This window comes from Colossoma macropomum, unplaced genomic scaffold (genome assembly GCF_904425465.1).
Source record: "Colossoma macropomum unplaced genomic scaffold, Colossoma_macropomum, whole genome shotgun sequence".
NCBI lineage: Eukaryota > Metazoa > Chordata > Actinopteri > Characiformes > Serrasalmidae > Colossoma > Colossoma macropomum.
Genome location: NW_023494808.1, coordinates 12,739,047 through 12,753,951, shown reverse-complemented (window position 1 = coordinate 12,753,951; position 14,905 = coordinate 12,739,047). Strand labels below are relative to the sequence as shown.

At 42.4% G+C, this 14,905-nt stretch overlaps 1 protein-coding gene across 1 annotated transcript; it reads right to left on the bottom strand.

Moving 5' to 3' along the window:
- Nucleotides 1-815: 815 nt before the first annotated feature.
- fbxl18 (F-box and leucine-rich repeat protein 18) lies at nucleotides 816-14,173 on the bottom strand. The gene is made up of 6 exons (XM_036557776.1): nucleotides 14,019-14,173; nucleotides 12,585-12,773; nucleotides 10,120-11,466; nucleotides 8,826-9,052; nucleotides 4,771-4,989; nucleotides 816-1,824 (listed from the first exon to the last, which is right to left on the bottom strand). The coding sequence occupies exons 1-6, from the start codon at nucleotides 14,037-14,039 to the stop codon at nucleotides 1,674-1,676; spliced, it is 2,154 nt and encodes a 717-aa protein (XP_036413669.1). The 5' UTR covers nucleotides 14,040-14,173; the 3' UTR covers nucleotides 816-1,673.
- Nucleotides 14,174-14,905: the final 732 nt, after the last annotated feature.

Sequence of the window (14,905 nt, the reverse complement as noted above, 5' to 3'; positions counted from 1 at the left end):
ATGTTGGAGAAAGGAAAACTCTGCATTCCAGCATAAATACCTAATCCCATCTGTGGAACATGATGGTGGTAGTATCATGGTTTGGGCCTGTTTTGCTGCATCTGGGCCAGGACGGCTTGCCATCATTGATAAAACAAAGAACTCTGAATTATACCAGCAAATTCTAAAGGAAAATGTCAAGACATCTGTCTATAAGCTGAGAACATTGGGCATGCAGCAAGACAACGACCCTAAGCACACAAGGATGTCTACCAAAGAATGGTTAATGTTTTGGAAAGTCCAGGTCAAAGTCCTGACTTTACAGAAATGTTGTGGTAGGACCTGAAACAAGCAACAGAGTTGAAGCTGTTTTGTACAGAGGAATGGGCTAAAATTCCACCAGGACTAATCAACAGTTACCGGAAATGTTCAGTTGCACAAGGGCGTCTAACCAAATACATACTTTTTCAACTCACAGAAACTCATTTGTTTAATTTGGTTCTAAGTTTTAGGTCAAATTTCTGCAGAAATACACAAAATTCTAAAGGGTTCACAAACATTCAAGCACCGCATTGGGTCACTTCATCTCCAGGTCTGAGATTGGGTCACAGAGATGTTGATTCAGATCTGAGGTCATTTTGGAGATGACAGCATTGTGATGTTGAGCAACTCCGTCTGTAAAGTGTTTGTCAGTCCCTGCCTGTGAACTTGTGACCTCTGTGCCTTTGTTTTGCACAGTTTGTAAGTCCCATCTTAGGCATATATTCTTACTATAAATTAATTTAAAACTGGTAAACAATTGTTGTGACCAGTGCTCAAGTAAATCAGGTACCATCTACATGACTTTTTTTATTCTGTTAGTGCCTTCATGCTTTGAAATACTCAGATACAGTCATATGCAAAAGTTTGAACACCCTGAGGGGTATGTAAGAAAGCAGGATTTCTGATGTCTGTATCAATGCTCTTTGTCAGAGCTCTTTCAAAGATAACGTGTAATGCTTACTTCCATTCAATGAAGTGCAACCTAATAGCTGCCTTTGTGAAAGTCCTTTTTCATGTGACTTTTCCAGTATTTTTTCCATTTCCTGCATATCGTTGCTGTCCGAAGCAAAACATGTAAGTTGGTTTTTATTTTTGAACATCATTTAAACACAGTCAGTGTTCTTAACATTGTGTGACAATCTTATGATGAGTGGACCAATACGAATGCCCCAAAATCATTAAGAATAAAGCCTCTTCACGTTAACTTCAATTGAAAGTTAAGAATGTTTTCGCCTTCTCCTGTAAAGTTAATATTTTGGACATGTTTACATTCGGACAGTGACAATATGAACAGTCATCGAGAAGTGCATTCACCTTTACATGAAACAGCAACCAAAATCCAGAACATATTTAATGTAACTTCGATGCATGTTTGATTCCGGAACACTTCAAAATTGTTCAAAGCTGGCACGTAGTTTGATCTAACTGGCTCTTACATATAATAAGATAATGTTATTTCTTTTGATATGCATCTGTTTGCAAATGATTGTCCATTCAGTTAAAGGCTGGGGGCTGTATAAAACAACACCCTTCACAATGCACATGCCTGTATTTACTGAAGAAAACAAACTTTGTAAACAATACTTGGTGAAACATCAGCATCCACCATCAAAAGGCAATGTCTGCTTTCAGTTTATGCATCACTCTCTCTGCTACAGCATGGTGGGCTCTTCCGCCACACGGCTTTTGAAGAGTGTGATCTCATCCAGGTGGCAGAGCGGCATCTCCCTGATCACGCGTCCCAGGTCCTCATGCAGCAATGGGTATACGACCACGCTGAGGGCTGGGCGGGACGTAGACAGACTGCGCAGAGGCAAAGAGAGACACCGTAAGTTAATGGCATTACAAGGAAAAATACAGTTTGTCCTATATTTGAACTGAAAACAGTACAAAAGCACAATGTTTTTGTTTTTCCTTATTAACTTCTGTTAGCAACTATGCATTCATTCTATGCATATGCATTCAAACTATGCATATGCATTCAAACTATGCATATGCATTCAAAGTCATACTGAAATAAGCATTGAAGTCCCTGAAACAAACTGTGTCTAAAAGGCAAAACATGGGCACCAATACACCCTTTACGCTGCCAACAACCTGGATGGTGCTTTTCTTCATTGACTAGGCAAACACAACATTTCCAAAAACAATAAATGTTTCCACTCTGCATCACTTCATTCAGATAAGCTCGAGCCCAAAGAAGATGGTGGTGTTTCTGGAAGTTGCGGACGTGTGACTTCTGCTGTGCATACGGTACAGTCTTAACTTGTATTTGTGGATGCAACAACAAACAGTGTTACTGACAACGGTTTATCAAAGTATTCCTGATATCAATCCCGGGAGCATGCCACTCTTTAATTCAGTGCCATCTCAGAGGAATTTTTCAGTTGTCCGTCACATGCACACAGAAATTTCTCTTTTGAAATCCCTAAATCTTTTGATGATATTTTGTACCGTAGAGGGTGAAATACCTAAAATCCCCCCTTGAGGAACGTTGTTCTTAAACTGCTGGATTAATCACTGATGCCTTGGACCCATCGTTGATCATAAAGAGCCAGGCCTCTCCTGGATGCACCTTGTAAAATCAAGCATGACTGCATCGCCTGTTTAAGATGTTTTTTGAACATTTCACAATGTTCCTGTCTTAATTTGATCTTCCTAACATAATGGAACACACTGCAGTGATTAATTGCAGAATTTATTTAACAAAAAACATGAGGTTAAGGCAAAACATTAAATATCTTTTAAATGTCTTTTACTGTATTTGTGTAAATAAAGGTAAATAAAGTGCGTTTTATTTGCATTTTCTCACTTTTTGGAACTGAAGTTTCTAATAATAATAATAATAATAATACAGGAATTCACATTCACTCACAGCCTCACATTCAAGATTCAAGCAAAATATATTCCGCACCCACTTTATTAGGTACACCTTGTTACTGATACTAGCCATGGTTTAGTTGTTGTTGTTGAGGTAAACATTAGAATTGGCAAGACGCACAATCCATGCTATTTTGACATCATCTAAGGATCAACTGAGGATTTCAGGCTTTCCGCATCTCTGAAACAGCTGCTGTCTTGTTATTTTCATGCACTACTGTTTCTATAGTTTATAGAGAGAAAAAGATTCCAGCGAGTGTCAGAAATACTAATATCAGCTCTTTACAGTAATGCTATGCAAGAGGACGTAGTATGACATGCTAATGTGTGAATCAAGCGAATTGTGTAAAAAACTATCCTGGCTTGCACGAGTCAACAGGCTGGCGGCAGTGGAATTATTTTGGCATCTCTTAGGCCCCTTCAAGACGGTCAGGTTAGTGGCAACCTGTTGCAGCAGCTCCACTCTGGAGTGGCACCAGAAGATTTGCTTCAACTCTATCCTGGATCCACGTCCTTGAGGTCTTCAAATAAGCTGCTACTGAATGTGCCACGGTCTCAGCTGAACCTCACAGGTGACCGGACCTTTGTTGTTGCTGGACATTAAGTCTGCACCCTCTATTGATGCTTTTAAGTCTTGATTAAAACCTATTTCTATTGATCAGCTTTTGTCTCTGTAAACTGATCGTTGCTGTGTTTTTGTTTTGTTATACATTAGATGTTCTATACTGTCCTTTTTAAAAAGTATATAATATAAAATAAAAAAAAAATTATAAATACACACACACACACACACACACACACACACACACACATATATATATATATATATTAAAGAAACACAGGAGATGCCAGTATTCACAGGTGAGCAATGGGTAATCAGAAGACCTCACAGGGGATGGAGAGCTAGATTGAAGCCAAAAGGTGTAAGGTATGAAGGTATAAGCCTGCTCTACGCTATAACGTTATAAAGGGCAAAGAAAAATCCCTGAGCAACAAGATGGAGGTACTAGCAATGTGGACCAGGTGCCAGTAGGAATACTGTAAGTTTCGCGTTATGGGTTTCACGAAGACCTAAATATCCCTAATGCTAGCACCACCAATAAATGTTTCCAGATGGGCCATGCAACTCCAAAAGTTCTAAAAGCATAGAAGAGGGTCTGGCAATGTTTGTGATCAGTAGACAGGGAAATATAAACATTTCAAGCTAATAGCAAATTTATCTACCACCTGCTTGCAAGGTACTTTGTTTCACCCTGTTCTTCGATGGTCAGGACCACCACAGGACCACCACTGAGCAGGTATTTGGGTGGTAGGTCATTTTCAGCACTGCAGTATCACTGACGTGGTGGTGGTGTGTTAGGGTGTGTTGCGCTGGTCTGAGTGGTTCAGTTAGGCAGTGTCCTGTGGGCACTGATGAAGGACTAAAGGATGACCAACACAAACTGTCGGGCAGCAGATGAGCTATCGTCTCTGACTTTACATCTACAAAGTGGACTGACAAGGTAGGAGTGTCTAATAGAGTGGACAGTGAGTGGACACAGTGTTTAAAAACTCCAGTAGCACTGCTGTGTCTGATCCACCCATACCAGCAGAACACACACTAACACACCACCACCACGTCAGAGTTACTATAATGCTGAGAATGATAAACCACCCAAACAATACCTGCTATGTGGTGGTCCTGTGGGGGTCCTCATCATTGAAATACAAAATATGCAGAGAAACAGATGGAATACAGTCTGTAACTGTAGAACTACAAAGTGCTCCTATATGGTCAGTAGAGCTGATAAAAACAAGGAGTGTAGAAACAAGGATGTGTACTTAATGAAGTGGCTGAAGGGACAGATTAGGAGGAAGACTAGTACTAACCTGTCCAGCAGGGTCTTCTGCAGTGTTTTGCAAGCTACCAAAGTCCCGCCCATGAACATATGACACATGATGACCTCTGCACAGCTCTGCATGAAGGTCACTACCGCGGCCGACTGGAAGGTTCCATGGCGCGACACCAGACACAGGCGGCGAAGACGGTGACAGCAGCTGAGTGCCTCAAAAAATGCAGCGTTGGCGTTGAAGTACGGCTGCTCCAGCCTGTTTTATTACACACATTAGCACAGAGGGTTAGGAAGCGTCATTCTAATAAAGAAGGTTTGTATATCTAAGGTGTAATTTTCTGGGGGCAGCCATCTGTATATGGGACCTACTATTTACTATTTCTAAGTTCACCTATTTTTAACTTATACACACAGTAGCAACTCTCATTTGCACAACTCACGCGTGGGGTACATTTACATATTGGTATACTTGTCTGTTTATTTTATTTATTTTAAATATGTATTGCTTACTTAAGCAACAGAAAACGAGAGGGAGTGTGTTACTGCGAAATAACATCACGGCTGCGATTTGGTCATGATAACACACAACCTCGAGTGTTCTATTGCTTTTATACAACAATTAAATAAATAAAGTAATAAATTAATAAACTGGGCTGTGAACGCGGCGTTTAATGTTTTAATGTTAGCAGTTCCTTCCGCCAAATTATAGTTCCTTAACAAGCAGCTTGTTGCTACGTCAGAGTAACGAGCTCCGCCCACTCGCTGCACAGTCGGCAGTTCGTTCTCCAGCTCCTTGCACTAAATTCCCAAACTGTAATCATCGCTGAGCAGTTTTTCAGTCGGCAGCTGTGACAGAAGAACCTAAACAACCTGGAATCAGCCAGAAATTAACCCAATACCATTCGCCAAACATGTAGTCTGATCTTCAGAGTCTGACCAAATCAGACTGAGCCACAAAACTGCCACAATATCAAGTTTAGCTCAGTTTTGTCAATTTTTGCCAGATCAGTATTAATGTTGTTTTGTTCCAGCCAGTCTGTAAAGCATCTTACAGCCCATTTAGTTTGGCGGATGGTATTCGGTTCATTTCTGGCTGATTCCAGGTTGTTTAGCTGTTCTTCTGTCACAGCTGCCGACTGAAAAGCTGCTCAGTGGTGATGACAGTTTGGGAATTTAGTGTCGTCTCATCTTCAGTGATTCAGTGCTATTTAAATAGGCAAATGATTTTTCATTTTAAATGGCAAATAATAATTCTTATGTTGTGAGTTTGGCTAATAGGAAGCACTGGAAATGTGCTAAAGTGCTCATTTAGACCACACAGTGTGAGCTTCAGGTTTGAAAAGGATAAAAATCATTGATATTTTGCCTATTGCCATTTTGGCCGTAAAGAAATACAAAATGGCCATAAAAATGAATGACTGGCAGATCTGTACTAGCATCACCAAGCTTGGCGTGCTTTCCACTAAAGATCTTGGAGGTTCGCAGAAAATGCCGAATTATACAAGTTATTCTAAGCAATTGTTGCTGAAGTAGTTTTTCATCAAACATGGTTTAGAAAACTGAATTTCAAAAGGTTTATGATTCAATTTCTTACACAGAACAGAACCTTCTCAGAACATCTGACCACAAAGCTCAAAACTATGAGAACATTTACTACTATTAAATGACAATATGAGCAAAGTGAAGCATTAAAACAGTGCCTACAACAGGCATCCATAACTACTAAGGAAACGGCAATAATGTCATCAGCCTTCATGTCGCTATATAGGGGTCACCAAACTTATCCTGAGAGGGCCAGTGTGGTTGCAGGTTTTCATCCCAATCAAACAGAAGGACATGTGATCCCACGTCTTAGAATGAAAACCTGCAGCCACACTGGCCTTTTATGTATAAGACTAATATCCCCTGCTTTATACATTATATTTGGTCATATCAACCACTCACAGGCCAGAGATTGTCCAGCACAGACAACGAACTATAATCAATCTTAATTTGTTACTTAACATGAATGTATTGTTATTGATGTAAAAGAAAAGCAAAACAATCACTGCTGCCCTCTACTGGAGACCTAAAGTACTGTCTCTGCTCCTGAATGCTTATTTACCTCTGTATAAGTAAAGTGTTCTGATGGTCAGATCCTTAAAATGTCTTTCATAGCAAACTGACTACCCACAACTGGCTAGAGACAGAAGTATTTTTACACTGTTGTTGCCATTTCTCGGTCCTGAAGTATCAGTGCCTTGTGAAGTTCAGCGTCTTCCCTGCTGTAACTTGATAACTCATTTGATAATTAGGTAATGAGTTGTATGCTGTGTTCAGACGTGGAAAATACTTGAGCAGTTGTACTTTGTTTTATTTTGGAAGATTTATATTTGAAACTAATTACTTTAACTCAATTACATTTTCACATACTTTTAACCTCTCACACTTTTCTTGTTACAGTATCTTTACTGTACGTGTTCTCAAATTCCAGGAGATTTTCTCTCATTTTTTTGTCCAAATTTTCTCTTGCTAGTCAGTGTGAATTTACTATTTTTATTAAAACATCAAAAGATAAAATAAGCCACAACTGGTGGTAGGCCAAAAACCTGTAATATTGAAATACACGATACAATCTTTCACACAATATTTCATTTTTCTATTTTTTTTTTTGTGTGTTTTCATTGAAAAAAATATGATTTTCTGCATGTATAACTGTTCAAAGATGTGTTTGCTGGACATGTTACTGAGGTCTGCTCAAAATTAGCCAAAATTGTCACTACCGAACAGTGGTGGACGAAGTACACAAATCATGTACTTGAGTTTAAGTAGAGACACCCAAGGTAAAATATTACTCCAGTAAAAGTAGAAAAGTATTTGCCTTCAAATGTACTTAAGTATCGAAAGTAAAAGTACTAAAAGTTTAATTATGACTTTAATGTCCTATTATCATTTTTATAACAAGACTCTGCTTCATTGACTCATTTTAGGTGAAAATATTCCAGTGTCTCTCTTGGTAAACCAGTCTTTTAATAGAACATCATTAATTAGTGACGCTGATGTCTATTAGAATTATCATAAGCACAAAATACTAAAGGCAAACAGTTTCCATCAGGTACAACCGAGTGGCTCTGAAATACTTAGTTACAAGTTTAATAAAAACTTTAAACTCAGGTTCACAAATGAGTTTTACTTTACTATATTGCGTCTGTAGGTCTCTGTTCATAAACATAAACTAGCCAAAATGAATTTACTATAAAATGAAATACATATGAATTTATATATATATATATATATATATATATATATATATATATATATATATATATAAATTCAGAAAAAAGACACGTCAGTCACGACTCCATGTGTGTTCATATTTCTATATCGTGCTCCATTTACAAAAAGTTGGATAAGACTCTCCCAAATTTTTACACTGCTGCCCGACATTGAACCGTGTGTTTAAACAGGTCAAAACAAGCTCAAAACAAAGTGGGTGCTGTGCCCTGATTGGTGCCCTGATTTGTGCTCTTGCTTCGCGCTTTTCGTTTCGACATGTTACGTTTTTATGTACACATAAGCCAAAAAGAATGATTTCTTATAATGTAGTGGGGTAAAAAGTAAGATATTTGACTTTGAAATGTAGTGGAGTGAAAGTAAAAAGTCGGCCAAAATGGAAATACTAAATATGAATACTAAATACAATAAAGTACAGATACACAAAAAACTACTTAAGCACAGTAACGAATTACATTTACTTAGTTACTGTCCACCACTGCTACCGAAACATGTGGTAGTGTTATGACTGTTTTGGAGGTGACATAATGGAATGTTCAATCTTTTGTGTGTAATAAACACAATTAAGGTACAGAGTCGCTCAAAGTAAAAGGATTGGTCTAATGTCCAAGTCAGTTAAAAGCAAAGTTCTACACAGAACATACTGTATTGTACACGTTTAAATGACAACACTTTCACTTAAGCATATCTTTGGCTCTATACTTTCACTTTCACTTGAGTTAGATTTTGACAAAATACTTTCACCCACATCACAGTGACTTTGTACTTTTCCTCCTCCAGTTGTGTCACAGCTACTGCAGTGTGTGTGACTGTACTCACCTCAACTCCCTGAGCTGTGTGCAGTGCTTGAGCGCCTCCATCAGGGCCTGTGTGTAGTTCACAGTCTTTAAGGACCCCAGGTTGGCAAGTGATAACACCTGAAGGTCTTTACATTCCTGAACGAGCTGCAGAAGTCCAGTCCCCTTCAGGACCCCGGGCAGGTGGGCCAAGGTGAGCTTGTGTAAAAACCTCAGGTTCCCCAGTGCGGCCAGCTGGCTGTCCCCAACCTGGCAGGGTGGGTGGACGTAACGAAAAAAAAATTGTTGTAACATTTGAAAACACCTTCACGATTCACAATAAACCAGCAAAACATTTGCGACCAGTTAAGAAAAAAAAAAGGGACATGAATTAATTTTAAAAAATATTACATACGTAAATAAATGCATAATAAATAGATTTTATGTTTATTTATTTAACGTGATAAGGAACAGGAGGAAAAATCAAACAATTGGTGAAAAATAAATAATAATAATAATAATAATAATAATTCATAACAAGCTCATTTCCGATCAGCTCCTTGTTACTCGACAGCTTAAATCTGATAGTTTGGTACCAGTGGTTGTTGTTTACAGGACTTGGTCTAAACCTCCATTTCTTTTTCATGAAGGATGCAACAGACAGATGTTTATATCTGGTCAATATTTCAAACCGATATCTGATGATGTGTTTACTGCACTCCAGAAAAGCAGAATGTTTTGGCAACGCTGGGTTGCTGTGCTAAGATGTCTGCCTTTTATTCATTCATCTGCATCAGCAGATATACACATTGAAAAATATCTGATTCCTATATCGGTCCATTTCTAATACAGACACCCATTTTAGGATGCAAGGTTTTCAAATAAAGATATTAACATAGCAAAATGTTGACTAGTTGGACAGCTAAGCGGTTTACATGCATGATGTATTTCATCGCATCAATGATAAAATACACCGATCAGGCATAACATTATGACCACCTCCTTGTTTCTACACTCATTGTTCATTTTATCAGCTCCACTTACTATATAGGTGCACTTCGTAGTTCTACAGTTACAGACTGTAGTCCATCTGTTTCTCTGCATACTTTGTTAGCCCCCTTTTACCCTGTTCTTCAGTGGTCAGGACCCCCATGTGAGACTAGTAGTACTAACAAAGTATGCAGAGAAACAGATGGACTACAGTCTGTAACTGTAGAACTACAAAGTACACCTATATAGTAAGTGGAGCTGATAAAATGGACAATGAGCGTAGAAACAAGGAGGTGGTCAGAATGTTACACCTGACCAGTGTATACTGTCTCATCAGCCAACCCTACCTGGCAGGCCCAGGGGCAGGCAGCTGGGTCTTTGCGGATGGCTGGCTCATTTCGTGGCATGGCTGACAGGAAGCCGGCGCCGATGAGCTCCAACTCCACCAGATGAGGGCAGCCCTTCAGCAGCGACCGGACACAGGAGGTAGCTGCTTCCTCCCGTTCTCCACCCTGCCCCCCCGTGACCTCTGGCTGATAGGTGGGCACACCAATCCGGCGGTTCTTCTTTAGCCCGAGGAGTAGCGACTCTGAGGAAAGGTGCGTACCTGAGTCTGTGACGTGAGCTGCTGCTGGTGGCCGTTGCGCCAACGCGCACACAGGGAGCGCCAGTGACCGCAGGTGAGCGAGACGACCCAAAGCGCCGCACAGGTGCCCATCCTGTCCGGCTGGAGCATTGTGATGGTAGTGAGTGGCAGACAGGTTGAGGTGTGTGAGATAGGGGCAAGATTCAGTCAGTGCTTTGACACTCTCTGCGTCCATCTCCTCTTCCCCTTTGCTGCAGCTATCTGGTAGCGAGCCTCGGCCACAGCCACGCAGGTTAAGACCACAAAGCGGTGAGAGGTCTCGGCCTGCGGCCAGCAGGACGTGCAAAGGATTGAATCCTGGAGCTGAACAACGGGACAGGTTCAGGTAGGCTGGGCATCCATGTGCCAAGACCCGTCCCAACACGGCGCCATCCAGCCAAGTCCGTGGAAGCTGCAGGGCACGGACCTTGCTTCCTGAGGACGATGCCATGCTCTCCATCAGTGCTGTCACTGCGACGGGCCTAGGAGGGGCGAGGCCAGGCACGAAAAGGACCAACCCTGTAAGGCCCTCCGGCACGCGCATACTGAAGACGGCCAGGTAGAGAGCCAGCAGGGTGCGGTTGACCTCGCCTGGTGCCAGACGGGCGGAAAACCAACGCAGGTTCTGGTAATGTGGCACGCTGCTCTGGCCCACCATCAGCTGAGCGCAGCCTCCGGCCTCCTGCCAGCCCTCACTTGCCTCCAGGTAGAGGCGCAGGCTCCGCAAGGCACTGCAGCACGGCACCACGCCATACGAGGGTGTCAAGAGCGTTTGCTTCAGTTCGTGCAGTCGGGCAAGGGCCGCCTTGCCCTCTGCACTTAGCTGCTGAAGGTCGAACCCAGGGCCCACATCAAGGGCCAGCGAGCGCAGGCACTGCAGTGAGCTCAACAAGCGAGACAGGCGGGCCGGAGTTACACGGCAGCCAGACAGGTCCAGCTGGACCATGCTCTTACAGCGAGTTACCTGGTCCAGCGTGGAGCCAGCCAGCCAATAGCAGCCACTTACATTCAGAGTCTGGATGTCGCTGCACAGCGCCTTCAGAAGGTGTTTGACAGCTTCATCGGTTGCCTGAGAGGAAAAAAAGAAATTAAAATATACAGTGATAACTTGTTTAATTTCACATATTAGTGAGAAGCAGTTAGGCAACGTTTGTTCACCATTGCGCTTTTTCTGACGGAAAAATGCAAGGCACGCTGCAACGACATTTTTCTTGCGGGTTCATGCGGCAATTTTCGACTTGTATCTGGCTGCACGTCTCTCTGTGGCTAGCAATCCTACTGTTTTCATATGTATCAGCTCCGCCACTTGCTCTTCTATAAACTGATATAAAATCAAGCAGCAAGTGTTGTGCTGCTAGGAAAACAAGCTAAACTTAGGCAAGTTATGTTCATTTTGATCTGTAAGATGCAGCTCAGGGTACTCAGTGACTGAAACCGTCACAGATAGCCTGCTTTCCTTTTGATCCGATTGGTCAGCACAAAAAAAATAAAATAAAAAAATAAAAACACTCATTATGTAGGCTACTGCTTTGCTGCTTTGCTCAGGAAACCAGGAGCGTCACGCACAAGGAAGTCACGCGCAGGAAGTGCCCAGTGTGCAAAAGCTACCCTGCATCGTGGGGTTCCCACTCTTTTTAGGAAATCATTTTTCAGGACGTTCCAGGACATTTTCAATGACTTCCATACATAACAACTAGCTGTTTCTCACAGACAATCATATCATATTGCATCTAGCAACATCCTTAATATTAAAGAATACAACGCGGAATGACCCCTTACTGACTGACTGAAACACAGACACATACATTCTACAAACCATCGCCCAACAAGTTATCACTGAAGTTTTACTGAAATATTAAAATGACCTATAAAGATTTTCCACCATGTGTAGGAGCACTGACAATGTGAAACCCCCCTAACGGCTGATTTGAAACTGGTCTGTTTGAATCAGGACAGATTTATGTTGCCCAAACATTAATCTCTCGTACAAACTGCTCTTCCACAGGGACTGGCCGTAGTATGTGAGCTTCAAAGCGACTATAATAGAAGTGCTATGGTGGAACACACTGCTGGAACGCTCCTCCTAATAAAAGATTATGTTTTACTGTATGTCCCATAGGCTTCAATCATCCACAGACCTAAGGAGACCTGTTCACAGCTCAGCAGTCTCACTCTGGGGATCCTCACCGTGTACTCTTTGTGCAGGTGTATGTGGGCAGTCAGGCTCTTATCCAGACACAGCGTCCGGAGCTTCCTGCACACTCGGCTCACGTTGAGCACCAGGTCATGGCTTGGGACGTACCTCAGGATGTTCAGCAAAATCTCGTCCGAGAAGTCGGAGATGCTTACGGAAGCCGTGTCTGAGCAGCACTGGGCCTGGAGGGACGAGCAAGAGAAGCACACACTTGAGAAAGCAAAGGGGCGAGGAACTCCAGACGTGGAGAGCCCTGCGCAGATCGTGATTTCCCTGCTATAACACACCTGATTCCACTCAGCTGTTAGTTACTCTGTTTAGCTGGTGTGTTATAGCAGGGAAATCACTGAACGGTGATGATCTCTCAGCTCCCCACCTCCGGCTTAAAGGAATGGTTTACTGGGAAACCAAAAGTTTGATTATTTAGTTTTGCGGTGGAGCTACGAGGATAACATATCTACATCACTGTTTCTCAGCCCTGGTCCTGGAGGCCCACTGCCCTGCACTTTTTAGTGTTTTCCCTGCTCCCAACACACCCGATCCAACAAATCAGCTCATTAACAGCCCATTATTGAGTTAAAGTGGTTGTGTTAAAGCAGGAAAAGCACTAAAATGTGCAGGACAGCACTGAAATGTGTTGGGGCAGTCGCGGGCTGGAGGTTAGGGAACCAGCCTTGTGACCAGAAGGTCGCCAGTTCGATGCCCTCAGCCGACAGTACATGACTGAAGTGCCTTTGAGCAAGGCACCTAACCCCCAGCTGCTCCCCGGGCGCCGTGGATAGGGCTGCCCACCGCTGTGGGCAAGTGTGCTCACTGCCCCCTAGTGTGTGTGTTCACTAGGGTGCATGTATGTGGGTGTTTCACTGCATGGATGGGTTAAATGTGGAGGTCTAATTCCTCTGTGTACAAACACAGTTGGCTAATGGTTTTGGTTCTGGTTCTGGTTCTGAGAAACACTGATCATATCTACACTGGCCTCATAGCTCCAAGGCCGAAATAACAAGGAAAGACATTCTGTACACCAAGCATGTCTGGGCAGGTCAACTGAGCTTAGGGTACATTTGTTTTGTAGGTGGTCGACTCCTCCAAAACGGGCTTAAATACGGATGAACAGCGTCTCAAACATGAGTCCAACTGGCCACTTCAAGACCAGTCCATCCCCAGGTAAGTAAACACAGGTAGGTATATCGCTGTTCCGAGCTAACTTCTCCTAACAGTAACGTAAAATTACTAAACATTACCAGACAACGTCCATTATTAGCTCCACTGTCGGAAACACCTCTGAATAAACCCGTAAAACACCCTCAAATCTGAGGAAGCGCTGAGCTACTGGGAGGAGACCCGCTAGCCAGCTGGGCTAACCGGCTAACCCTTAGCGCGCTAGTCAGCTAACAGGAACAGCGGAGCCGCCGGTAAACCGGATTTACCGCTTCAATCTGACCGTCCATGTCGTCTTTCACGCGCGTGTCGGACGTAAATAAGACTCCATGCCAGACTGTCGGATATTATTCAGCCACGGCGGACAAACCCGACCACAGCCTCATCTCTGCAGCTCTGCGTGCTGGAGGAAGGTTATTACAGACGCACCGGCTTCCGGGAGGCGCCGGGCTCTGCCTCTCATTCATTCACAGCCTCTGAGTCACTGAGTCACCGAGTCACTGAGTCACCGAGTCACTGAGCGCGGTTCAGTTTAATCACAGAAGTGAATGAGAGTAAAACCACGGAGCTCCTAATGTGACATGGTTATTATTCTTAATAAGGCGTGGCCACGAGTTACTATATTGAGGCTACAAAAATAACACAGTGAGGGCACAAATTAACATATTCAGGCCAAAAATTACTATTCTGAGGCCACAAATAACTATACTGGGGCCACAAGTTACTATATTGAGGCCACAAATTACCATATTGAGACAACAATGTGCTATACTAAGGCCACAAGTTACTATATTGAGACTACAAATTACTATATTGAGGTCACAAGTAACTATATTGAGGCCACAGATTAACATATTGAGGCAACAATTTACTATACTGAGGCCACAAATTACTATATTAAGGCCACAAATTACTACACTGAGGCCATAATTTAACATACTGAGGCCACAAACTAACATATTTAGGCAACAATTTACCATATTGAGGCCACAAATTACTATATTGAGGCCACAAATGACTATATTGAGGCCACAAAGTACTATATTGAGGCCACAAATTACCATATTGAGGCCACAAATGACTATATTGAGGCCACAATTGACCATATTGAGGCCAAAAATGACTATATTGAGGCCACAAAGTACTATATTGAGGC